Consider the following 26475-nt stretch of genomic DNA (forward strand, 5'->3'; position numbering starts at 1 on the left):
AAAAAAAAAAAAAAAAAAAAAGTAGTCTCCTCTATGAGCAAGGTGTTCAAACAATGTAGATCTGTACAACATTCAAAGGGAAATGACCACTGCAATCCAGACCTTCTGGGCCGTTCTTTCTTTCATTCCACAAAGTCCAAGTACAACAAAACCAGAATCCAACTGAGTTTTCTGGTGTCTGGCACTGCTTGTTTACTTCTATGGTAGCAGCAACCCTCTTGAACGCTACTTAACTGCACTAACTATTTCTTCAATGAAAGAATTGAGAAGTTGCGGAAGCCCCATCCCTGGAGATGTTCAGGGCCAGGTTGGATGGGGCTTTGAGCAACCTGGTCTAGTGGGAGGTGTCCCTGCCCAGGGCAGGGGGGTTGGAACTTGATGATCTTCAAGGTCCCTTCCAACCCAAACCATTCTATGATTCTATGAAAAAAGACACACAGCAATTCAAATAAAATCAGAATCAGCACCAGCTATCACAGACTGCGTTTTCAAACGTACAAGTATAATTTCCTGCCAGCAGAAGATGCATCAAGGCCTTGGAAGGTGGATTTGATCTTCTGCCCATGGATGTATACAAGTTTCTGTGCCAGAGACATCACTTCAAACACATTTTAGATGACTTTGGCAGCATGGTGTCAATTAAATTTAGTATTTTTGGATTAGCATTTGAAGAGTTTTCAGACAAAAACTTTATGACAGTGTTACCAGCAAAAGAGAGTCAGTTAAGGCTGTACGGCAAATTTAAGGCAACATAGGAAGCAAGACCTGTTCAAAGCACCAACTCAAAACACCCTACTATTCTGAACACCAGGAGAAGTAACGGCAATGTTAACCATCCACAAAGAGGTCAGTTCTTAAACATGATGGCAGGCACAGAGTCTTTCAAAGCTAGATACAAACTTCACAAGTCAAAGAGGAATTGTGCCTGGCTGTTTGCCTACTATTAGTTCATACAGCTTGAGAAGGAAGCCTTCCATATCACACTTTAACCTCTTCATCAAACTCAAGGTCTACAGCAGCTCATGCACATATTTAGGGGAAATTTCTTGAAGTCCACATGGCAGTGTCAAAATGTTCCCTCAAACCCAAACAACCTGTCTCAAGTTGTAACATCGGTACCACAAAGTAAAATATCTGTAAGGTGACTCAAACCTACCCTCCTGTGAGCACAGGAGATACCACTCGCACAAAGGGAGGATCAAAAGGGAAGTTATCCTGAAAAGCATAACAAAAAACAGGTTAAGAAATATACCGTGACAGTGCTTTCCTAACCAGGAAGTATTTCAATAGCTTTATTTGGCAAATCAGATTTAAAGCAGTAAAATTTTTCAGTTCTGTAAAAATCACTTTTCCACAGTACTGAGTAAAAACCAATTTTTGGGAAGCTTTAGTGCCGAACTTAAAGTTACAATTTTTCTTTTTCTTTAATGCTACAGCTCCATCTTTACCCAAGTAACAGCTAAGGATCTATTCAGTCACTTTCTATGGTAAGCTACAAATTCAACCCCAACATGTCTTCCCATAGACACATACCTTAAAAGAGAAGTTGAGTAAAATGTATTCTACACCTTCTTTTTCTTTTAAGACCTGAAGATCACTATGCAGTGGGCTATCAGGATCAACCCTGTAAAAGAAGCAGGGGGGAGATCCTGGATGAAGTAATATTTTAACTACCTGTAAATAGTAATTACTCTTCACGGGCTCCTTTATGTATCTGTAAGTTTCCAAACTGTAATTTGAAGCGAACTGTAGAAAACTCTTGCTCCCTTTACAAAGTAAACACTGCCATGGGATGAGCATGAAAGCTTGCTGCAACACACTAGATTCCTGACACTATCAAGTGTTATTTGAACATAGTTAGCACAAAATAACCTGTTCATTTGAAAACAGCAATTTCAATTCTCTTCAGTTCACTGAATAGGGGGCAGGGGGGTGAGGATAAAAAAAAAATAAATCTATTTTAATAGGAAGACTGTAGCGATCTAGTTTTCAGTACACAGTTAGTGAATCCTTTATGGAATATGCGATCACAGTTCTGTATCAGCTGTTAAAAGTAATCTGCATCAGCAGAAGCACTAAAGCCAGCAGCTTCTGCTCAGCAGAATTTCAACAATTGTTTGTTGCAAAATGCTGCTGGCAACCAGCCGAGACATAAATTCAAACACTACTGGGTTAATCCCACCCAGGCTCTGACAGCCCAGCAGCTTTTAAAAGAGACTAGTCAAAAAAATGCCTGTGGCAAGCCGAAAGCAGATGGTTAAAGGGACTGATATAGACTACTAAACCTAAGTCTCTGCTACAGGTGAAACCACAAATTTATTAGATCCCATTTCAGAATTATGTGGGCAGTTTGCCCCCATCCTACCAATGGGAAGCTCTTTCAGAAGAAAAGCTCCTAATGCTTAGAAACCTTTAATTTCCAGCCTAGCTTGTACTAGGCCAGTTCAGGATTACTTGTTCGAGTAACAAATACTGTTCCTTAGGCCAATGGGCTCTGTTCTCTCTGACATTTACCCCCTTAACTAGTCTGCACACAGTTAATTCGTTCTCAGGCACTTTTTGCTGGGATAAACAAACACAACACTTCTTATCTTCTCTTAGTCATTCTGGAAGCCATTTGCTGCATGCACTCCATTTTCTCTTTCTTGAAGGCAAAAAAATCAGACCTGTTCACAGCACTTGAAAAGAGGTTTCAAATCACTGCACAGTGTTTTGAGGACTTCGCTATAGAAGTGCTCGAGAGACAAGGCCTCCTGTAACATGGCACAGACTTTTCTGACATATGTCATTCCTGCCATTTTCAGCTTCAAAACATTCATATACCTATGATTTACACTAAGAAGGAAACAGAACTGTATTTCAGCAGTCGGTGACATAGCTGTACAAGTCTTGCCAGTAGGACAAGGCAACAGTTCCTACAGGCAGGTCAACTATTGTGCTGAAACAGTTACGTCCTTATACTTATTCACCATGACATATCTGAACTGATGGAAGTTCTTTCATCCATTGCCATCCTTTGCAGCCACCCAGCGTAGCTTGGATAGGCTTTTGCTTCCTACAGGTTATCTTGTAGGTTGATGAAAGATGATCCCATTACTAGGAATAATTTCAATATAATACCTCTAGAATTAAAGTTACTGGACCATGGACACAAGATGAGTTATCATCTAGTACACACACTGTGAAAAGCAGTACATAATAGAAGACAAGTTATGTAACTACGTAAGTCTTAATTATGTTATACCTAAAAGTTTCAGTCCTGTGTGTCTGCTCGGGTGTAGAAATAAAGAACTAATGACACTAAGACAGTTCTGTTCCTTCTTGAATCTGTTTCATCTTGAATGAAACTAGAAGTCACATTTTCTTGAAATGAAACCCAAACAAAACTAAACTGAAACAATTCAGACAAAAACTCTAGACAAAAAATTTCATCATTTAAAGTTTCATATTTTAGAGTAGTTTTGGAAAGATAATTGGACAGTAATGAAAGCTACAGTAATATGCACTGTGTTAGCTGTGCAAAGAGGGTTTGGTTTTTGTCAGCTCAATTACTCCAGTTCAATCTCTGCGCATATTTCTGTGTACCAGAATTGTAGCCACCCCACACTATTTTATACACTCTGGCTAGAGATTCGTATTTATAAAAAGTAAGAATCTCTGCAGCAATAGTAAACAGATTCTTCAGAACATGAAAAAACTTTAATAACTTACTTTAGAAGCTTAACGTGCCATTCATACAAACTGTCATTTACCAGTTCCACTGAATATATCCCTGTAGGAATGTAAGATAGAATTAATTATGCACTAAAAGTTTAACAAGGTAAAATTTAGCAAAAACATTCTTTGCTTTTAAGTACAAATACGGTCAGTAGATGTATGCAATAGACAAGATACTGATATACTGATACTGAGGCACATCCTTCCTCCAATAGCAGGAGCACTTCTGAGCAACTACAAGGAAAAAAAAAGGTTTTTCACTTCTATAAAAGTAATTCCACATGAACCAAAATGTTTTTCTGACACCTAACCATTTCCCCCCCTCCCAGTTCCCCTTCAAACTTTCCACAGCTACAAATCCAGCTTGCTCAGTACTCAGTATATTTTATACCCAGTAGATGACCAACATACTTTTAAAACACTTAACACACAGTCTGAGTACGCAGCACTGTATTTCACAGGTTCTTGTCGGTATTGGCAGACCAGGACAGGACACCATACAGTGTATGGAGTAGAAACCCAAGAAAAGAAGACACTGCATTGGATGAAGCACATTTCCAACAGCTGACCAAAGAAGCCAGAAAGATGCATTAAAAGCATAGCTGTCTCTGGAAGCCAGCTAGTGATTTTCAGTAGTACATTTGTTTTAAGCACGTTAAACAATAGTTACATGTTTCACTCCAAGGGAAGGATGAAAGGTTATCTGCCTTTTTCTTGTACATTCAAGCTTCCTCTCGGCAGAATTTCACAGGCAGCCCAGGAAAACGCAGTACTTCTTTAACCATCAGACAAGATTTAGAAAATGGTATCGGTGATGTTCAAAAGTCTAATCTCTTCTGCTCCAGACTATTAATGCATATACATGAAACAACTATGATTATACTCGTTACCTGGTCTAATATTTAACGGCATATCTGTTGCTGACGTAATTATTTGGAAGACATGCAAATCAGGAATCTGCCTAGGATTTCTGAAGGCTATACAACCAGTAGACTGCAGACGCTACATTCTCTCCAAGGAATTACAGTATTCATTTCTGAGTTTTATTATTCTAGAATACATTATCTTGCAGTTGAAACTTTTAAGCATTAGTACTTGGAGCACAGATGACATTTCAAGCTGTCCAGACACCTTTACTTCTAAAGCATTCTAAAACTCAGTAAACAAGGTAAAGAAACCCTCAGTAAACAAGGTAAAGATACCATGCTTGTTTCTCCTTACCACAGTGCCACAAACAAGTGGGTACTGCAGCCAAGATCACAATTTCAAATTTTTCTAAGTCTAGGACAAAGTTGGTCTGAAAAATTACTCGCTGTGCTCTCAATCTCCCTTTTAATCAGCAGCTAGTTCGGAGCCACCACACTTCTCTGTTCAAGGATGAACAGAAGAAGCTATTAAGGCCTTTTTCCAATTTCCCAGATCCAAGGACACTATTTCCTGAATTGCCCTTAGTATAAGTGGAAGTCACGAAGTGTAAGAATTCCAATTTGTACTGCGCTGATACAACAACAAAAGAGTTGACATTCAGAACTCTACTCATTGTCAACTCCCATTAATGATTAGTCTATGCCACCGTTGTATCCAGAATATTTTCTTCCACCTATATCCAAAAGGGAGTGAAGACTGGAAAAAGTAGCCTCTCAGTATTACAGCTTTGGCACCTAGCACAAGTATAAAATACTGTTACAGACAACACAACAAGATACAGTATGGATTCTAACAATATCCTAAATAATGGAAGATCACAAGAGACCTTCCATCAGCTTGTTTATTCACTAAGCCTTTAACGTTATTCCTGCATTCCTTCCACCACCCTAAAAGTCCTGCGGTCACCCAGAATTCAGGTATCAGTCCTTCAGCTCCATGGGTTACCAAGGTCTACATGTTTTGCCAGCTTCCACAAAGTAATAACTTTTGCTGGCCTTAAGAGCTGTACTATACCTAAAGCAGAAGTTGTAAAAGGGTTCTTCAGAGGGATACGCACAGTTCAGGACTGACAAGAATGCACTTTAACAGAACAGCAAGCTAGTTTAATGAACCTTTCAAGCACCCAGATTTTGAGCTGAATATTATCTGTATGTCCTCATGAAGAGCAGCAGCATCAGGGTTGCTTGCTGTCTTGATACAGAAGCTTCTGAACAACACCATCCAAAGTTGAAGGGGGTTTTGTTTGGTTTTTTTAATACTCAAGAGGTGTTATTTGGAACCAGCTCATATGCTTTTTTAGTTAATTTAGGCATAAAGAGGAAAAAAGTTACTGTCAAGAAGAATTTCTGATTAGTACCAGTTTCTGAGAGGTCCTTAAGGTAGGAAAGGGAATCAAGGTAGGTTCCCCTCACTTAAACACAGGAGGTTTTTTTGTCTTGTTCCTCTAAGAGGCCATCTGTAGGGGTGATGAAATAAAAGTAAGCACACAGAACCATGAAGCAAACAAAAAATTAAGAGATGAAAAGTAGAAGAAAAACCATCCCTTCCAAAATAGAGGCAATGTCTTACTTATAGGAACTTTACTACAACTGGAAGTCAATCCCACACAGTCTTTGGATAAAAGCAGAGAATTGAAGTCACTATATATGAACAACACAAGCGCTAAAGTTATGAACAGAAAAGATTGCATCCGATATCCCCAAATTCTTTGTTCCTCCCCCTCCCTACCCCCCAAATTATATTCAGACTGTTGTGAATTCTTCCATCTGAACTAACCAAATCTCCCACTTCATATTAGGAAATGAGATCATCTTAGTTAGGAGGACTTGTGACTCCTACTATCAAAACAGGTTAATGAAACTCTGTCTGATTTATAGCAGAATATGTTAATTTGATTCTGTTAGCTCATAAGAAAACAGTTTTCTGTTTGTTTTTAAGGGTAGTTCTTCACCTAGATTTTCCAGATAAGCGACTTTCCTGGTGACAGCAAGCTTGTAGTCATCTTTTGCTTGAACTCCAACAGTAGTATTTCAATCACTAAAGGAATTTCAGTTCTAAAATGGATACTACCTTGAATATACACCCACAGCTGGAGTCCTGACAGTGTTTCTTAATGCTAGGTTTTTATATAACAGTTCAAGAGAAAAGAAAAAAAAATTAATGGACTATTACTACAAGTATTACTCACTTCAGAAGTCTCAGTGTTGTCCCATTGTCAATCCTGAAAACATGTAACCTCACGTACACTAATTAAAGTGATCCTTATGTGACTAAAAAGCAGCCTTAGATTTTCTGGCTTGTGTTACAAAAAATGAAAACAGTGTTAAGTTACCTTGCAACAGTTACCAGAACCTCCAAGTTTCACAAGGGTTCCCATTGTGTGTTAATAATAAGAAATTAAATTAAGGGAAAAATGGACCATGTAGCAAGTACTCAGAACAAAGGTCACATTAAAAAAAAGTCAATTATGTACCATGCCCCTGCTCACACGGTGACAATTATCTAAGAACAAAAGACAGAACTGGGCTATAAAAGCAGGAGTTTTGTCCAAAGGAGAGGAACTGATATGTAAATTCGCTCAAGTCCTAAAACTAAATGAATCAATAAGGAACAAATCTTACTAAGTTTTATAACAAACAGCATCATTTGATGTCAAAATTTAATAAACGTACCAGTAGGACTGTGTTTCAAAGTGGGATTGCCATCAGTTTTGTAGTGTCAACCTCCATGTGACATTTTCCTTCATTAACATGTTTTAAAGATCGACACAAGGCATCCAGTTGCAGTCCTTTTACATATTCCTGAGTCATAAACTAATAATAAGTTACTATACTCACCCTGTAGTATCTCAACTTCCTTTACAGTTTAGCAGGATTTACTTTTCCTCATCATTTACAGTATGCTTTCCTACATCAGGAGTTCAGTCTTTTGCAACTAGTTAAGACTTGTTATTAATCTAAAGCCAAAAAATGGCATTATTTAGCAACCCAAATCCTCACCTCAAACCACACCTATTACAGGGATACCTGGTTGTGCCTCCAGCAGTACTGTTAATATGATTAAGCACCATACAGTCTTTATAGACAAGTAGATTTGTTATACCCAATCTTTGTTCTAACCACAAAAAACAAACCCGGAAGATCATACATTGGCAGTAAAGCATCCCTCATGACTTAATACAGATCTATTTCTAGACTGTTCCTTAGACCCACTAATCCATTCTTTACCGGATAGATGGTGATTAGGGCATACTGGCAACCACTCACTTGCAATAAAGCCTAAAAGAAGCAGGCTACATTAGATCAACACTAGGTTATCTAATCAAATTCATACTTCAGACATTTTACCACTGTCCACAGCATGTAAAAGCTGTTTACCTAAAAGGTAAATAAGGCAAATCAAAACAGAAGCCTCTTCTGTCTCTTCAACTCTGCCCTTTTACATGTGAATTAAAATGCCTTAGCCAACAAGTGAGATTTAAGCCCACTAGAAATAAACTAGGAGGCAAGTTCAGGAAAGTAAAAGATAGAGGATTAAAGTTTAGAGTGACATTCTAATTGGGCATTCCTCCTCTTCCCATCCTGGCCTGCACCAGGTTCTCATACCTGGCCACAGCGATGGACTGGTCTACTCACCTGACCTACAGGAATACAACCTGCCCATAATCTATGTAATTTCTGCTTCGTGTATGGTAACGCTCAGACAATTCAATGCACTGATTCCTTTGCTGAGCTAGTTTAGATACAGCCCTTATATAGAGCAAATAGAATAGCTAACCACCTACCCACCTAAAGCTAATCAGTGTTTGTTATTTCACCAAATTTAAAAGACAAGCTTGTTTTCTGTTGCCATTGGTATCCTTATTCCAAGGAATACATAGAGCTCAGGATCAGATTAACACCTTCACAAACTAATAAAAGTAGCAGCAGTGTAATTAAGGTTGAATCTTGTATAACAACAAAACCTTCTGCTGTTGAACACAAATGCCTCTGCGGCAAGCATATTCTTGTGAGCAGTACTACCCACTGGTAGTGGCCAAAGCTTCTGCCCTATATACCTGGAGAGCTGAATTTCAGGTAGTACTGAAAACTCAAGAAGTCCCACAGGAATAATCTCGAGCTGTTCTTTATAGTCATCCACCCCAAGAGCATTCTCATAGTTACACCAATCCTGTTAATTCTCGTATGAAGCTTTGCATAACAAAAAGGAGGAACGTTTTAGAGGATATGTATCCTGACTTCCTTTGTCTCCACGAATACACTATTTTATATGATGAGATTATATATAATATATATAAAAATACATAGGTACATACAAGTGCACATAAATATACACATACACAACACATATATACATACATATGACAACAAAACACAGAAGGATTAGCAGGAAGCATTTGCCAAGAGAATTCTTTTACAGTGTATTCTAAGAAGAGAAATCCGAAACATTTTACCTGTTTTATAACTCTGTGATCTATATATATCCCTGAGTTCTTTCATAAGTCGATCTGAAGCCTGAACTGACCCAGAGACTGCACCCTGAAACAAACAAAAAGACTCCAAATAAGTGAAAAGTAGCATTTACATCAAACAGCTTTATTTCCATTACAAAGTTATACTAACTAGAAGGTATTAAGAGTATATTAATTTCTGTATTAGCATTACATTTTCGAAAAATTACATATTCTAGTGAGCAAAGACTACTCAAAAGAAACAAGACACTCCCTCTAAAGCAGTACATTGCTATACACTACTACGTGGTATAGGTGATACACACTTTTAATCAAGGTACAACAACAGACATTTTTCTGTAAAGGAGTTAAATCTCTCTGGCATTTTGATTTCCAAGACAGATCCACAGTACATTTCTAATAGGGAAATATTTCCTTTTACCTTCTGCTCTTATGCACTGGAAGGAAGAGTAAGACTAGTCCTAAGAATAAACTCCCGCACATAATGTTTTACTGTTTTCTCAGAAGTATATTTTTATTTGGTTATGAAAAAAGGTACAGGAGTTGGGAACTATCCACTATAGAACACCAGCTTCTGCACAAAGTAAGATCAACCAATATATTTAGAAAATGCAGAACAAAAGCAACGCTGTTATTTACAGCAGAGTGAAAAAAAGATTAGCCAACACCTATGCAGAGGAAAACTAAGGTAAGTGAATCTTAAAATACAAAATATGTTGTTGTGATTTGTGACAGTTCTTGTGGTTTATGCAACCAGAGCAGAAACCTGTTCTGTTCTTTTAGAGCTCAATTCTGTATTACTGAGCATCTCAAAGCGATAGAAAGCTCAGCATACAATTTCTGAACCTGATATTTCAGCCTGAGATACAGTGCTAAAGCAAAAAAGGGGGAACAAAAGAGAGGCCTTTAAGTGACATGCATATAAAAATATGACTAGCTCTAAAACCCACCAGTTATTGACAAATTAATGAACACACCAGTTATCAAGTAACTGATGCCTACTTACATCAACAACTGCTGCACTGGATGTATCCTGCACACATCCTTAACGCTGACAGTTCTGTCACCTCGGTATTAACTTTTGTCTCAATTTTCTGAGCTTTACAGTGAGGACAGAACTTTTTCCTCTTACAAAATTAAAGCACTTGTTTAAAATAACATGATCAGCAAAAGTACCTAGATTACTCTCTCCAATTTAATGCTAAAGCTAGCAGGAAAGACTTTGATTCTAAGCCTTAAGGTGTTACATGATTACCTTGCTTACATATTCCACCCGAAACATCATTTTACATTCAAGATTTTTGGAAAGCAGAGAGATAAAAATTAGCGTTACAAGACTTAAAATATGGAAAAGGAATGCGGACTGCAAAGGAGGTAAGGCAGCTATCACCCTGAACCCCAACTCTGTGAAACTTTGGTTTTCACCGGCAGTCCGTTTCCCAAAGGGAGACTATTTCATGAGACCCATGCAGTTCTCTACTGCTGCTTGAACTTCAGTCACTCCCACTGACATACAGGCTCATGAAATACATGTGGCTCATAAGGATGGCTTCAGGAGGGGAAAGAAAAAAAAAACCAAAACCAACCAACCACAAACAAAAAAGCCCCCACCGAGAATAGAGCCTCCCTATATGATGTACTGAATGATTAGTTTATGGGTCTGTTTTTCTACACCATCTTAAAATTTTAAGAGATTTGTTTCTTCAGTTTCCTTTCAGACACTATGAACTTCTACAAACGGATCCTTTTTGGACAAAAGTGTCAGACAAGTATTTCTGGAGGAATCTGAGGCAGCTATGAGCATTGTTTGATACCTGAAATGTCATCCCTGTTTGCCTGAAGTCAACAGTGATATTGCATATTCCAAAGATCAAATTATTTCTTAATAATGGTCAAATATCAGTAACAGTAACTTGATGCTAAAGCCTCCACATACTCCTTTGTCTTCTCTGTTCAGTAGCATCATATAACATGCTTAGCTTCAACACTATAATCTGTAGACTACTCTTTTAGGCTACTCATTTTCATATTCCACTGGATTTAATCATGCAGATTACTGAAATTCCACTAGTTTTTCTTAACGGACCAGTATGAAGAACTAACTTTGTAACTAAATATGCAAATAAAAGGCAACTCCTTTCATCTGATTAAACAAAGACCACACAAAGACAGGGCTCCAGACAAGTAATTTCTCAGTTTACTGAAGGCCCGGTCTATAGAGCATTATCAGACAAAGAAGGGATTCCTCTTCCTTTAACAGCAAGCAAATGAAGACTTACCGAAAAAATACCCAGTCATTTATATGCATTATTTGCAGATTACTACTATTTATACCCACTATTTGCAGATTAGCTGAAAAAGGAAGCGTTACACTTAACAAGTTAACACAACACAGTGTTAACCACCATTCTCTGTAAAATTGCTGTGCTTTTTCAGACCTGTACTGTGAGCATTAATGTTGACTCATGCATGTGTTCAGTTCGGAGGAAAGAAACTTCATAGAGAAGAGTCAAGATTTTGGCTTTCTTCTGTGCAGAGCTGTGCAATATCCTTGCCTCATCTGCTGTATTGCTTACTGAAAGAAGGAATTTTTCACAGAATATCAACCTCTAAATATAGGCAATTTAAAAAATTACTTAGATTCTCAAAGACATCCTGTGGAAAACTAGTTTCCTCGTTGCATCTTTATTTCCATCAAATTAAGCCACTGAATTTCTGTATATAATGTTGGAAGCTCAACTTTGCATACGGAAATATATCTTTTGTACTGTAGTAATTTAAAAAGCAAAACTTAACACACCCATATCCTCCTGAGTGCCATTATAACTGCTGATAAACTGAAGCAGTATTTTTTAAAAAAAAAAAAAAAAAGGTTCATTTTACTGCATGTAAGCTAGCCTCAACAGACTTAGTCTATAACTGTTTTTCACCCATTTTTCCTAGGAGTTTCTGGTTGGGCTGCCCCTCCTGATATAGCAGTATTAAATATAGCAAGACTTGCTAATCTCAAGAATCAATAGACTGCAAAGCAGTAATCTATGATCAAGAGAAAGGGGCTGGCAAGCTTAACCTAAGAAGTTTAGCACTGAAGAACTGACCTGAACATGCTCTGAAATACCCTTGGAGGATGCTGAAGAGGAAGCCTGCAGAGACTACCTGATGGTAACCTTAGTGCTAAACACCATCACTTTGAAACACAGTCTTCATTCTGGTGTCACTTTTGTTTTTTATAACTACTGCTAAAGTGCAGTTTAGAAGAGAGTACTACTTGCATCACACCATTGCGTGATATAGTAGAGCAGCGAGTTCAGTTTTTACTATAACGGTACTAAAATTAAAAACTAACTTTCAATAACTCACTATATGAGAATTACAATTTCAAAGACTGAATTAATATATAAATAACTGAGTATTCCTCTGGAAAAGTGGGACTTATCTGTCCAAGGGAGATAAAGCTCCCATTTCTCCAGTTGTGAGATCAAGATTTAGAGTCACAACTGCCCTAGAAATAACTGGTCGACCATAGGATCTGACAGGTATCTGTCATGTGGGGTTGATGCCAAGAGCAGAAAGGCACAGCCATTTGATCCGTAAACCGAAGAAGTTAAGAGCTGCCAGGCAAGCCCCAAGTGACTTCTCTCCTATTAAGTAATCAAATAGACGCAGGAAGTCTCACTTTGTCATCCTCTCCTGTACAAGCATACCCGTGGTTCTCCAGAACAGTGAGCAGGTAAGCTGGAGAAATCCCGGCTACAGGAGGTGAACATTTCTGTGGACAACACGCCACTTGCTGAGTTGCAAATCACAGGAACACCTGGTGCAGGAGCTCCCAGAGCCAAAATTGTTGGACATGAAAAATATTCATGAAATGCATCACTACAAACTTGTCCTGTTCTCAAACTCTTCCCCTTAATGATGCACTTCTGCCACTGTCAGAAGTGTAAAACTTTGGTCCGAGCATTACATTTGGTCCAGCATTACATTTCTCAGAATTGTTTCTGTCCTTATTAGTATTTTAGTGTGAACATATGTCCTGGTTTTACATATAGATTTGAGTAACATACTTTACAGAACAGTTAAGCAACCCCTAAGAAAACTAGGGCTTCAGAACTTCTGCATTCGCAAATCAGTGGGGCACACGTAACTGTGCAGAAATCAGCGCAGCACAAGCCACTGCCCTAGCTGTCTGCTGCACTAAGTCCCCAGAGATACGAGGTTCTGCAGCCTCAGCTTTTCTCCTTTAGACATTTTCTTTGCCCCTTCCATCCCTCAAAACACAACCACAGTTTGCTCCTTAAATGAGTTATCTGAGGTAGGCGGTGCAGTTCACTGAGGTTTTAAATCCAAAGACTGGATTGCCTGTTTTCTGTCTGATCAGAAAAATACTGTCACACATCAAAACAGCACAGTAAATTGCCTCACTCACAATACATTTTAGATAATTCAGCCACAAGACTAAAAAATTACCCGGTAAAACAAAACACAAAAAATGGAAACTCCTCCAAGACATTAAAATAAAATCTAAAGTGATCCAAAAAGAGCTAAAGAATACAAGTTTGCTGTATTGTCACTGAACTTTCTCAGTATTTGTGCAGACGTACATTCATTCCTGGAAGTTAAATTAGATTCATACTTACTTCAAGGATTAGACTGAAAATGGAAATGACACCTTAGACTTCATAAAAATCTGAAGATGAAAGTGGAGACATTTGAGACTTCTAATGGAAAGTGCATAAACTCCTCAGTAGGAAATGGAAAAAGCTAATAGCATTATCTAAATAAGAAAAGCATTAATCTCCAAAATGACTATGTGGGGAGAGACCTCTGAAAAGCAAGCAGCAGCAAGTTGTTAAATATTTGAAGTTAATGATTCCAGTTCAAAGACCTTTTTTTATTCCCAGTAAGCAAGTGGTTCTTTAAAGTTATTACAATGTTAAGAGGAGGATTAATTCTTGCTCCAAGTTACATACTGTACCGCAAGCCAAATTTAAGTTTATTTCCTGATGCCAGCAAGAATAGGATTAGGGATACTGCCAAGGAAGAGAACGAGTTTAGAAAATTAGTAGATACACATTCTTAACTTGCATAAAACACACAAACCCTAAAAAGTCCTATGACAAAAGTCTTGAGCAGCAGAAAAAAGTCTTTAACCTGTTAAGAATATGCGAGAATGGGACTGCACGCACTCCTTTCCTATGGAAAAATCTTTAGCGTGATCTGGAACTTCAACCTGTGTTACAGCCACGAGGAGAGAGGATGACCCATGCATTTGGGCCAAAGAACATGTAAAGAAACTGGAAAGTCTTCTGGTTCCATTGGGCACTAGTCAAAGCCCTACATTAGGCTTCACATTCCCTCTGCCAGCAACACGCACGTAAATGGCATGGCTTTGTTTCACTTTCTTCTGCTGAGAGAACAAAGTATACCAGACAAGCGGTGTGGCTTGTGTGAAAACCAGTCTATGTTTAGCCACTACTTTTAAGTTTGTGAAACTCATACGGTCCTTTACGGAAACACACTGTGAAGGGCAGTAGAGATTTGCATTTTGCTTTATGTTCGGATACTGAGCAAACTTCTGCTATCTTAGAGCACATTTAATATGTTCTATTAAAAGTCCCATGTGCTGGCAGCATAAAGGCGCACTTAGGTGCTACTAGGTTAGCTCTTCCCTAGGTCAGTAATGCAGCTATAGTTTTCAGTTCTCAAGCACTTAAGAGTAAACCCTCGCAAGTCCTTTGAGAAATTATTTAAGCAGCGCAGCTATTTCTGGTGACCCACAAAAATACCGCGGTTCCTCAGCAGCCGTTGAATACCCTGTTCCCTGTACTCAGCTGACCTTGTTTATGCACCAGCACCAGCGAGAGTGTCTTGGCATGAGAAACAGCTATTATGTAAGTTGAATCTGCTGTTGTCAAACAAAAACACAGCAGTGTTCATTTCAGCTCCACTAGATGTGGAGGGAAAAAGCAAAAGGAACGGCAATACTTGCCAAATGGGAAAGAACAGATAGCAAAAGAAAATGGGCGGTTTTAAGAGGCTTTCCGCACCGAGGAAGAATGTTGACACTACAAAAACCTTTTTTCCATTCTACCACATTTTTAGATGATGGTAAAGCAGACCATGCCTTTCAGGCTGCAAGAGGATTTATTTTATTTAACAATTAAGGAGTCCTTACTATTAAAGGTCTGAGTTATAAATACAGAAATACACAGAATCTCAATAAGCATCTTAAACTCTGAACAAGCATTTAAGGTTAAACAAAACCAGTAAGTGACCGTTGTGTTTATGGTTAGTGACTTGACTGTATAGCAAACACAGTTTGGCACCTTATGTTTACCTGCTTTTAAATACTGAACTGCTCATCAGGTTTTGGGGTTTGTTTTTGTATGTGGTTTGGTTGGGGATTTTTTGTTTGTTTCATTGGTTTTTTTTGGAAGGGGTTATTATTACCATACACTTTCCTTCAGACAACCTGACAGGTAACCATTGAATTCATACACAAATCCAAGAGCAGTCTCCTCTAGCCAGCTATCTCATGCTGCCTATTTCAGCAGAAGTCTTAAGTATTTTTGGCAGGTTTGCACTCCAGTTATATTAGAACAGCACTGGGAGAGGAGCAGAAGACTTGTAGTTGAAGAACTCTGATACAAGCTTTACTATTTTATTCCCATTGCAAAGCAGATAGCTACAAACAAACTTTTCTGTGTTAAAGTGTCAGTAACTAAGAGGAAGAAGGTTTTTTTCCTAAACTAGATAAAGTTATTTAGGGCCAGTAATTCATGACAAGAAATAGTCAGGATTCTGCTAACTAAAGGAGCCTTTTCCCTCAATTCTTATGATAACTAGATCTATCAGTATTAAAAGTGGATTGGCCGGGCTAGCGCTGAGCACTTTGAATGTATATAGCCCTCGCTACAAATCAAGAGAGCTTTACAACAGCAATTTTCTTGAATCTAGTATAATTTTTAAGTGCAGTTTAGGCTTTTTAGAAAATATTTACTGGAAAAATCATCAAGTATAAGAACTAGAACAAAGTTGGTTCCTTGGGCAAAAATCCAGGTGTTCCCTACATACCAATGCTAAATCTTATTCTTTCCCTAAATACTTCCAGGTCCTGCCTCCTGTATACCTAAATACTGCTCACATTGTCAACTATTAGCTTAATAATAGCACGTCTTGTGTCTGGACACAATTTACTTGTCTGCTGGCTTGCCAAACAGCATATAAAAACTTACAAGCTCACACAGTAGAGGGCAATTTAAACACCTTCATTCTGTACAGGTGACTTATGAAAATTTTAGAACCCTTACCTTTGGCTGAAATTGGTCATGAGCAGAAGTACTGAATTTCATTCATTACATATTTTAAGCCTCCGTGAAACAAGTTTTGACTTCTTCAGAAGCCAGGCTAAATAAAAAGTTGTATGACATCATCATTCCCTCCTACATGCACCTTTGAGAAGTAGAAGCTTCTCTGGAACCTGGCACTTGTGACAAAACATTTCTAAGCTTCTGGAGAACAACCAGTTTTTTCCACAACTGCCTGCTGGCAGGATCACTCGGAAAACTGTGATAGTAAAGCTGCAGAGCTGCTGAAGGCCCCTTGCTTTATGTCTGGCAAAAAACCCCAACCCCTCAGTAATTTCCAAGCAGCGCAGATATTACTGAAAAACAAACTCACGCATAAAACGGATTTAAAGCACAAATTCCTGGGTTTACTAAGCATGTTAAGTCACCCATGACTTTTAATGCAGTCAGTTTTATACATGGCTTTGTTATTTTAATAAGGGCTCCACAACAAAAGTCATGCGTACAACCTAGATGCTTTATGTTGATTCTGCAAGGAAGGCTACTGTTTGTAACAAAGGCATCAAGCAAGAGACATAGGGACAACCAAATTGATACCTCTGGAAATCAGACAAGCAGTTAAATATCATTAAGAAGTGGGAAACCTGGATTAGCCTGTAAGAGTTGACTCTAGTGAAAAGCTAAAAAGATGCTTCTTCATCCAAAATGCCACAAATACCCCAAGCCAGTTTGACAAAATAAATTACGATACCATTCTCCCAGGCTGAATGAGAGTGCTTCGAAGTAGTTTTTGTGCCTCTGCGGGATGTGGACTGACAACTAACTTGCTGTGCCAAAGATTCTGATGAAAGATGAGTCTATTTACTAGATGACCTTGGAATTTTAGTTGGCCTATTGAAACTTCTCCAAAACCAGCTATTTAGGTCCCGTAACTTGAGATGTTTGTCCTATATATGCTGGAAGTCGGCTACAGGTTAATTTATGCCTGGGTGCATAGCAGTAGGCTTTATTTGCTGAAAATAATTTCTATTTTAAAGCCAGAAGTATTGCAAAGAAAAAGCATAAATCATTAACTCACATTTAAGTGATCTTGCCTTTGATTTTTTCTGATTTTTTCTAAGATTGCAAGGTTCTCTTTTTCAATGCCTTCATCCTCAGATTTCTTCCCATCAACTGGTTCCTCCTCCTTCATATCATAGTGATCCAGATCTTCAATGTCCTACAGGATAGAGGAAAATTCACTGTAAGTAACTTAACCAAGCTCTTCATTCAATGAAACCCTCTCCAAGGCCATCTAGGGATACAGTCAAATACTGCACAGCACTATGTATTAGTGATTGTTGGATGTCATTTCTATTTTGCTCTAACTGCACTCTCTCCGCTGACAGTATTCACTGGAAGTATAGGGAGCCTTCACAATACACACAAGACCCAAATTCACAACATATTTCTGGTCACAGAAACAAGCACAATAAGACCTCTGTGAGAAGTTAAGATTGTAGCGAATTAGCCCATTAAAGTAGGTAGAAAACAGGAAGTTAGGGCATTTTGAACAGGGCTTGAGAATCCAAAAGTACACAAAGTTAGGGTGCGTCCAAGATGTTTCTAAAAGCAGACTTTTTGCCATTACAATCCTAGCTGTATTACACTTCTGGCAAACAATGATTAACATATCTGGCAGGGCTACAGCAACCCTTCAAGAAAGGTAAATATTAGAAAGCTACATGTACTTTACTCAAGGTAAACATTGCAGCTGAAGATCAGATGCAGCAATTTTGGAATGAGGATATGAGACAGAATCATGTGGTCAAGTATTCTGATCACACAAGCCAACATTTCAGCTCCGAGTTTTAGACTAAGACACTGAAAAATCTTCCAGTCTGTATTCTGAGACGGGGTTATCTTGTTGCAGAGGAGCACTCTGAACTTAAAAGACAACTGCCTGTAAGGTGATTCAAGTTCTATTTGTGGAAAAGAGGGAAAGGATGTAAATACCTTGAGGTGAAAAAGGAAGCACTACAGCAGGCACACCAGCAAGCTATGAGTAGACACCTATCAGATATGCTCCAATATGCAGTACTTCACCACACCTGTGGCTACTCTTTATCCACCGTCTCTTTGCATGGCAGGAAAACCTGGCCACAAATGCAAATTCGAGGATGTCTTATGTAGTAAGAAACACACCTACCTGATGCCTTTGACTGTTTCCTCCAACTGTAACAGATTTTCGACTAAGTATTCTTTAAAATGCTCATGTTCCTCAAAAGAACAACATAGCCCTAGGAACCATAAGCTGCTGTTCAACTTAGAAATCGGAATAGATTACAAGCTGAAGATATCAGTGCCACACATAATGCCAACTGACAGCTTATAAATAATGACAGATATACATCTTTGTCTAAAGTAACCTGAACAGTGTGCAAAAGGCTACTTACAAGCCTGCAAGCAACAAAAGCCTTGTGGCAGCAGGACATGGGAACATACGTACTATGTTTACAGAAACTCTGCCTCCAACAAGTGTGGTCTGGATCAGGCTAAATACGGTGTAAGAGAAGCTGCTCCAAATTAATTCCAGAACAAGGGTAACATTTAGATCTTTTCTGAAGGAAGACCTTCTATTCAAAGAATGCGTTGTTCATTCTTACTACACACCTTCTTCATTAAAAATTAAATCTGAAGTAGTCAGAACAGTTCTCCTATAATAAGGCTATTCATAGGGGTTTAAAAAGCAAGCATCTTGGAGCTATTCTAACATGTTGTAGAAGTAATTGAAAGGGTGGTTCTTACACAGTAAAAGACTCATTAAAAGGAGCACCATGTTGCCAGACAGTGAAATAAAGTTTAGCATGTCTGTTTCAGATGTCCTTTTATTTCCTTCAAGGTATTATAGTTAAAAACTAGCTCACCTGTTTAATAAATCAGAAAACCGATTTACTCTTACGGCCAGTCTGCTTCAATTTGGTAGGCACTTTCAACTGTATCAGAGCCAGTTCATATGCTGCTTGAAATAGGAGTTAACAACGCAAACTTACTGATTTGGCACACAATGTTACGTATTGTTTGACTAAAGCACAAACAGATGTCCAATTCTCTGTATCCAAGTACCTCACAGCTGAGATCTAGGTTTAAGAAGAAAATTTCACTAGTTTTGGTGGTTGAAGTAAAAGCTGACATTAAGGTAAACATCCAAATTTTTAACTATCTTTTCTGTTGAACTCTAGGGCGAATACATTTTACATCTGGCTTAATAATTAGCAAGCCACCGCAGAGCAAAATGCCAGAATTCTACTAGATTAGGATAACAATCTCATATATACACATACTTCACCCATATCTTCTTCTTCCTCCTCCTCCGATGTAACTTCTTCTGTTGTTCCATTCTGCAATACAACAATGAGGTTTCTGCATAAATTGTGCATATGTTCCTTTCTTTCAAAAACAGGAAGTCTACTATCAAAGAGAAAGCAGTATATACAAGAGTTACGCTTATCAAGGTCTGCAAAGGACTGAAGTTTAACGTGAAAGATACACAAAGAACGTTTCCTGGAGTAGGACAGCGGAGACTTTTGCACGAAGCAAAGATAAACAGAATGTCACAATTAATTTTACACTAAGTTTTAAGTGAAAACTTGAGATTCAGATAAGGATATCCTATTCTGAGCCAGTGACAAATGCAATAAACAAGTCAAGTGAGTTATAACTCATCATCTCTTAACCATGAAATCAGATCATGGCTCTGACTGGAATATACATGCTAGACCTCTATAAAGAAAAAGCCCATGCTAGACCTCTATAAAGAAAAAGCCCGAACTTTAGACCTCTAAAACTTTGTGGATTTTTGTCTCTCTAGCTAGAACTTTTATGCAACAACTACTACCATCATATAGCCATTTTTATTAGATTATTTGATAAAACACTAAAACAAAACATTGAGTTCATGTTTCATGGCTTTCCATTTCAGGATACCACTTCAAGCTCAGGAAGTTTCAGCTGCAGAAATACTCAGGGGTGTTCTGATACGCTTGTGCTCTGCTTACTCTTCCTTTGGCAAAGAAGGAATGCCACTTGCTGTAGACAATACAGGGGACTAGGTGGATCTTTGGTCTGACTTACAAGGCCACTCTTATTTAACTTGCAAATTATCTGGCATTTCTGGCTGAGAAACCTTCCATGAAATTGTTTTTGAGTTTCAGGGCATAAGCAAGATTCGTCAACGAAGTTACTTCCTAATATTACAGGCCTACTGCCTTCCAATTGCACTGCTATGTGGGTGGCTGAGAGAAAAGACCTATAGGATTACAATTTGGCACATGACCAAAATTAAGCAAGTTATTTGTCATTACTATAGTACTGTCACCACAGGAAAACCATCTGTTACGCTACAGGAGTTTTTAGAAATCATGTCATCTTAACATGTATAAGCAAAAGAAGATATCATAATCTTATTAAAAATACAAAAAAAGAGAACAGTTACTGTCAGTTACTAGTTCTGTTTTCAGCACAATAGAAAACATTTTGGTTAACCTGAACATTTCACGGCCCTTCACAATTCTTAATTTGTCAAGTGCACAGAAAGTATACAAGGCACCTCACATACTCCCTACCCAATGCAGCATATGGTCTTGATATCCCATCTCTCTGCAAGGGATTGAAGAGGAAGGAAAACATCAATAGCAGTTCATCCAAGCGCATACTGTAAAACATACACTCTTCAAGAAAAAGCAAACAGCGTTCAATCACATCTACATTTCAGAAAAAAGTAAATTTGGGAAGCACTAGGACTGCACCGCAATTAGCTTTAAGAGAATTCAGAAGGGAATGAAACTGACAGCACTGGTATCACACGCACACCTTTCAATGATAAAGAAACTCCAAAGGAGATTGTGTAATATTATCGCACCATTATTAAATAGATTCCACAAACAAAATTCAGATTGAGGACACCATAAAGCAACAGCGCTTCATACCTCAGTTCCGTCTTACACAAGGTATAATCGTTCCCACCACCTTGTTTCTTGGAGTTGAAAAAACAACTCCTTCATTGCCATAAGGAGGTGTCCACAGCTTTTTAATTTACCTGTCCAGCTGGTAATGGCTGATCTAACATTTCAACATCTGGATGCTGAGGAAGATTATATAATCTGCAGAGGTCACATATTAATCGCTTCAGCTGTTGAAGAAGCTATAAAAAAGAAAACATGGAAACGTCTATTCAAACCAAAGCATAAAATGATATATTTTGAATTTTCTTCACTGTTGGTACTGAACTTTCAGTCAGTGTACAGCATTTAACTGTGCACACCCCGGAATAAAGTTTAAAGATCCCTCTTTTTTGCTGTAGTCATTGCAATAAAATCCCCACAGCGAGAAACTAAGGACATAGCTGGTTAAAGATGGGTCACATTCGTCTCCTTATGTCAAGCAAATAAAGTCACAAGCAAAAGAAAAATCTGCTCTGGCAGCATCATCCATTCCAGGCATAGGTGCCTCAGCTACAAATCACTAGGGAATAATCAAATGATTATATTCCATGAGACAAGACGGTCCATTCCAGTTTTGCTAGGTTAAAGAACCATGTCTTCAAAAAACCGAGGAGGAACAGTCCGATTTCCACATCCTGAATCCCTTTCTAGGGCACACCAGGGAGGCACCAGAAGCAAGACATGCATTCACAAGGCATAGAAACTGGCCAACCTCAGAGCTAGAGCCCAAGTAGTCTGCTTGCGTATCTCCTATCAGGTTGTGGCACGATCTGTTACTATCACTCAATTCTGTTTCCAAATTTCAACCTTACATTGACTGCGTTCTGTCAACTGCAAAATACGGAACACCTTTCACTCACTGCAATGTGATCCAGAAAATAAATTTAGTTCTGCAGAAACATAAAAAAAAATTAAGTTTGCTTCTTGATCATTGTGCTAATTAAGTGGATTTCCATAGCTGTTAACTTTCCCTAGGCAGCCTCAGATCTCTAGTTAGGGCCAAGACCATAAAAGACTGTACTACTACATTTCCTAACTTTTCGAGGTCTTTGCATAGCAGAATGCCTTTGCATAGTCCTTTCTGCTATTTCTGCAGGAAGTACTGCAGAATACGTTTGCAAAATGGTCAACACTTCATTATTTGCAGAATAATACCACAGATGAAGCTTGGAAAAATTACACATCCTTTGATGGACTTTTCTTCCAGACACCAAAGGAAGTTTGTCTTGCCACTTGCAGAAGGCAGTGTGCAAGACCCGTTTCTGTTCACATACCCTTCAGCACTACTAGTAGTTACGCTTAGAGCGACAACCTCCGCTCCCCTTTAAGTATCTCTCCACAAAGGAGGGAGATTCAGGCAACGTGGCCTCAGCCAAGCTACAGCACAGACTGTATTCTCCTGATAGAATGATACCTCTACAACACCATTTGGTGTTTGTATAGTGTATTTCTTAAAATACACAATAAATTAAGGTATCTAAGAAAAATCTAGTCTTTCCCAAATATTCTACATGTCTAAAGCCTTGCTATTGGCCAGTTTAAATGCTCTTACCTTACCCTACCGCAAGTGAAAATTCAGCCTCTCCAGGGTTAAGAACTCATTTCCAAGCCCAAATCAGATGTTGCCCTTATGCTGAAAGCTTCAGTGTTTTTCCCTTCTCCAGTAGAATTCAACATTCCTGTTTAATAGGAGTGTTATTTATTCATCAGAGGCTGTGAACTGCCATACCAGCCCGCATTACAAGAGTTACAATGTTCTCTCCTAGCCAACGTGGTGTGATGTTTCTGCATCATTCATGTCATCCTTAACTCAAAAATAAAGCAGATGACACTACAAGAACTGCTGTATCAGCAACTCATTTCTTGTGAGCATAGACATGGGATGCGATGCTTTTATGTTGTCAGAAGCTTCCTGTAAAAATCACATTTTTCATCAGTGTTAAGACTCTACACCTGTTTGTAACTTCATGGGTGTCTGAAACATCAGGAAATCTTTTAGCAGGCAGAAAGCAGGTTAAACAATCAAAAAGTTAGTTAGCAGATAGAACCACAGGTCTCAGAACTATTATTTGCAATACGTGTAAGATGCTTAAAGTTGCACTGCTACCCATTTTGTTGAGAAAATTTTTCTCTGCACTAACACTGCCTCATGGAGAGCTGGAGCATAAACTATAACATTTCAGGAATTGTAATTTCTCCTCACACAGCTGTGTAAAGCTAGGCAAGCCATTAATTTGTTTACAACTGCTGTGAAGCATACAAAAAAATCCAAATGGTGCGGGAAGAACACCACCACCAGTATTTGGCTGGTCCAAAGCTTGGAAAAGCAGATGAACAAAATGTTAGATGTGCCTCTATGGAAAGAGACAATAAGGGCTGGGACGAGAGCTAAGACCTGCTTCCTTCCCTGCTTCCTCCCCTCCCCGTCCTCTTCACAAGGAGTCCTGTCACCTGAATAAAAATTCGGAAGGAATCTTTGCAGGCAGGACCTAACACATTGTAATAGTCTCTCACTTCCTTCTGAACACAGCACCACTGCGAGGCACACAAGCACTCTCGAAGCAACAAGCTGCTGGCACAACCTGGACCAACTTACACAGTGGCTGTGTCTGAAGAGGCGTCTCCCTGCCTCCGGCAGCACGCTTTCACCTTCTTTTCAACTGGCACCAGCAATCACACAACCATGCAGCAGCTTACAAGCTTTGAGGCAGATCCACAGAAGCAACAATTTCACCATAAAGGGGGAGGCAGGAATTTCCAGCCGAGAGCAGGGACCCCCTTCCTTGGCAGCAGTCTATGCTTCAGGGTGAGCTTAATGCAACTGTCAAACTGCAGTTTCATTTTTATAGCAAAGTTGTTTTACTTGACATCAGTTTTTACAGTCTGCAAAGGTGGTGGCAGAGTGAGAAGCTGATCCCGTCTCTACAACCCTTCTTCCTTATTGCTATGTTTTTCCTCCACAGGAATTCATTTCATACCCTTGATCCTTCTGCCATGGATCACCGCCACCATTATCCCTTATTCTCCACTCATATGTATGAAAAATTATAGGATATTTCGGGCTAAAAGGCACGTCTAGAAGTCATCTGATCCAACTCCCTGCTCTGAGCAGGCCCTAGCATGATTTGCATGTGTTAATGGTACGTGAATAGACTGCATCAAAAGGTACAGCAGATTTCTGCCATGTATTAATAATTTAAACGTATTTCCAGGCTAACTTCACATGCTTGGCTAACGTAAAATGAATGCTTAACACACACTCTTTGCTGCTACTGAAGAAAAGTGGGCTATCAGTATACCACTAGTTTCCCTGGAATACAACCTGCATAAAGCAGAAACTAAACAGCAACTAGAACACATAATCCCCAGGGTATGAAAAGAGCAATGTCAATTGCATGCGTAAGGTAAATGCTCAAGTGAGCAAATACAATGACAAAATTATAAATTAATGATACAGATTATAATTAATATAAAAATAACAAAGTATACAAATATAATATACACAACTATAATGTAACTTTTAATGCTTCAGGAGTTCTGAGAAGTTAGTAGCTCTTACGGACACCATAATGTTGTTTTAGCACACAAAACCACTTCTAAGAATTTTGTTTCCTAGGTTAACATCTTACAAATCTGAAAACAGTTTAGAACAATTTTTCTGAAACCTATCCTACATTAGGAGGCCTTTTTACGCACAAAGAGATCTTTCTAAGGCAGTATGAAAGCATTAACAATTTTAGGGTACCTTTAATTATATTAATATACTGCTGGGTTCGCTATGAAGCGCCTTGTTTTCCGATTACCAAGAAACACAGACTGAAGTAGTGTAGTATACACATACTTTTTTTTCTACATGTATCTATATACACACAATCTATATCTATACAAAAATAAACAAATCAATAAATCTTAGCCTACCACTGAAGAAAACTGCTGAAGAAGGATACAAGAGGAAACAGAGGGAAGCAATAACAGCAATTTGAAGCGTGACCACTACGTAGCTATCAGGTAGCCTGTGACAGTAACTGGCCTCACACACAGTCAGCAGCCCCGGGCAGTTTCAGAAAGTAAAGCAACTACCTGCATTTTGTCTCTATGATTCCCGATACATAATTAGTTGCCGCTGCATTGGTAGTTTGCAAGAGCCACCATTCTTTCTTGAAATGCCACCATGTGGGACCGAATGTAAATTATTAATACAGAATCAGTGTGTTTAGGGACAGCAGCTTTAAGTCGTACGCATACTTACGCCAGGAACTCTAAACTTTTGAAGTCTTCCATGCAAATTTAAGCCCTGAAGGTTTGGAGAGTGTAAGAATTGAAGCTGCCTATCTGAATTTAAGTCCATTTCACTATTCCCCTTAAAAAGAAAACCTCCAAATCCTGTAGTTATATTTAATAACCCATGAAGTAGAGTTTGAGACTTCAGACCTGCAACTGTAACTTCCGTTATATTAAGCAGAACAACGAAAATGAGGAAGGATTTATGGTTTGCACAGCACAACCACTAGAAGGCAGCTGTCAGTTTCAGCCGCTTACCAACTCTAATGCAGTGCTGATTTTCAGGATCTGAAAGGGAATTCAGGAGACACTAGGGGTCAGAGAGAATTCTGTAGCCCCTTCATCTGCAGACTGGAACTCGTTCAATATGAACAGTCAAGCAGCTAAAGCCTCCAAACCTAATGCTATCTATGCTGATCACGTTCTTAACAACCTTTCGAAATTTTTAGTGTCTTGAGGAATTTTCATAGCAAAAAGCACTATGCTGATGCCAAGGTAGGTAACACAGTTTCAAACACACAGAAGATTTTCCGGGAAGCACGTGCATGATTTTAACATAGGTAAAACAGTTTTTCTTTTACCATGACAAATGATAAGGCTTCCATATAACAGACCTGTCAAACTTTTATGCCTAAAGAACAAATTCCCCTTTTCCCAGACAGCCGATACCTGTCAAAAGTTACAAAACAAGAAGAAAGGGCAGAGTAATACCAAAGAACGCTAACCCAGCGTACACGTACTAGCAATGCTTTTAGCACGTTTGCTGTGTTCTGTTGAGCTCCTGGAAGAG

The 26475-nt window shown here is 38.7% G+C and overlaps 1 protein-coding gene across 1 annotated transcript in view; it reads right to left on the minus strand.

Annotated features, from left to right (window-relative positions):
* The window catches only part of UBE2Q2 (ubiquitin-conjugating enzyme E2Q family member 2), a 99607-nt gene that overhangs the window by 5273 nt on the left and 67859 nt on the right, over positions 1 to 26475 (minus strand). The window contains exons 3-9 of the mRNA XM_009886713.1: positions 21500 to 21604; positions 19746 to 19802; positions 17501 to 17641; positions 9098 to 9182; positions 3712 to 3772; positions 1534 to 1624; positions 1157 to 1215 (exon numbers count right to left, since the gene is read on the minus strand). Of these exons, the coding sequence (XP_009885015.1) occupies positions 1157 to 1215; positions 1534 to 1624; positions 3712 to 3772; positions 9098 to 9182; positions 17501 to 17641; positions 19746 to 19802; positions 21500 to 21604 (599 nt within the window). The remainder of the gene's footprint in view (positions 1 to 1156; positions 1216 to 1533; positions 1625 to 3711; positions 3773 to 9097; positions 9183 to 17500; positions 17642 to 19745; positions 19803 to 21499; positions 21605 to 26475) is intronic.

Source organism: Charadrius vociferus, unplaced genomic scaffold, assembly GCF_000708025.1.
Source record: "Charadrius vociferus isolate BGI_N301 unplaced genomic scaffold, ASM70802v2 scaffold356, whole genome shotgun sequence".
NCBI lineage: Eukaryota > Metazoa > Chordata > Aves > Charadriiformes > Charadriidae > Charadrius > Charadrius vociferus.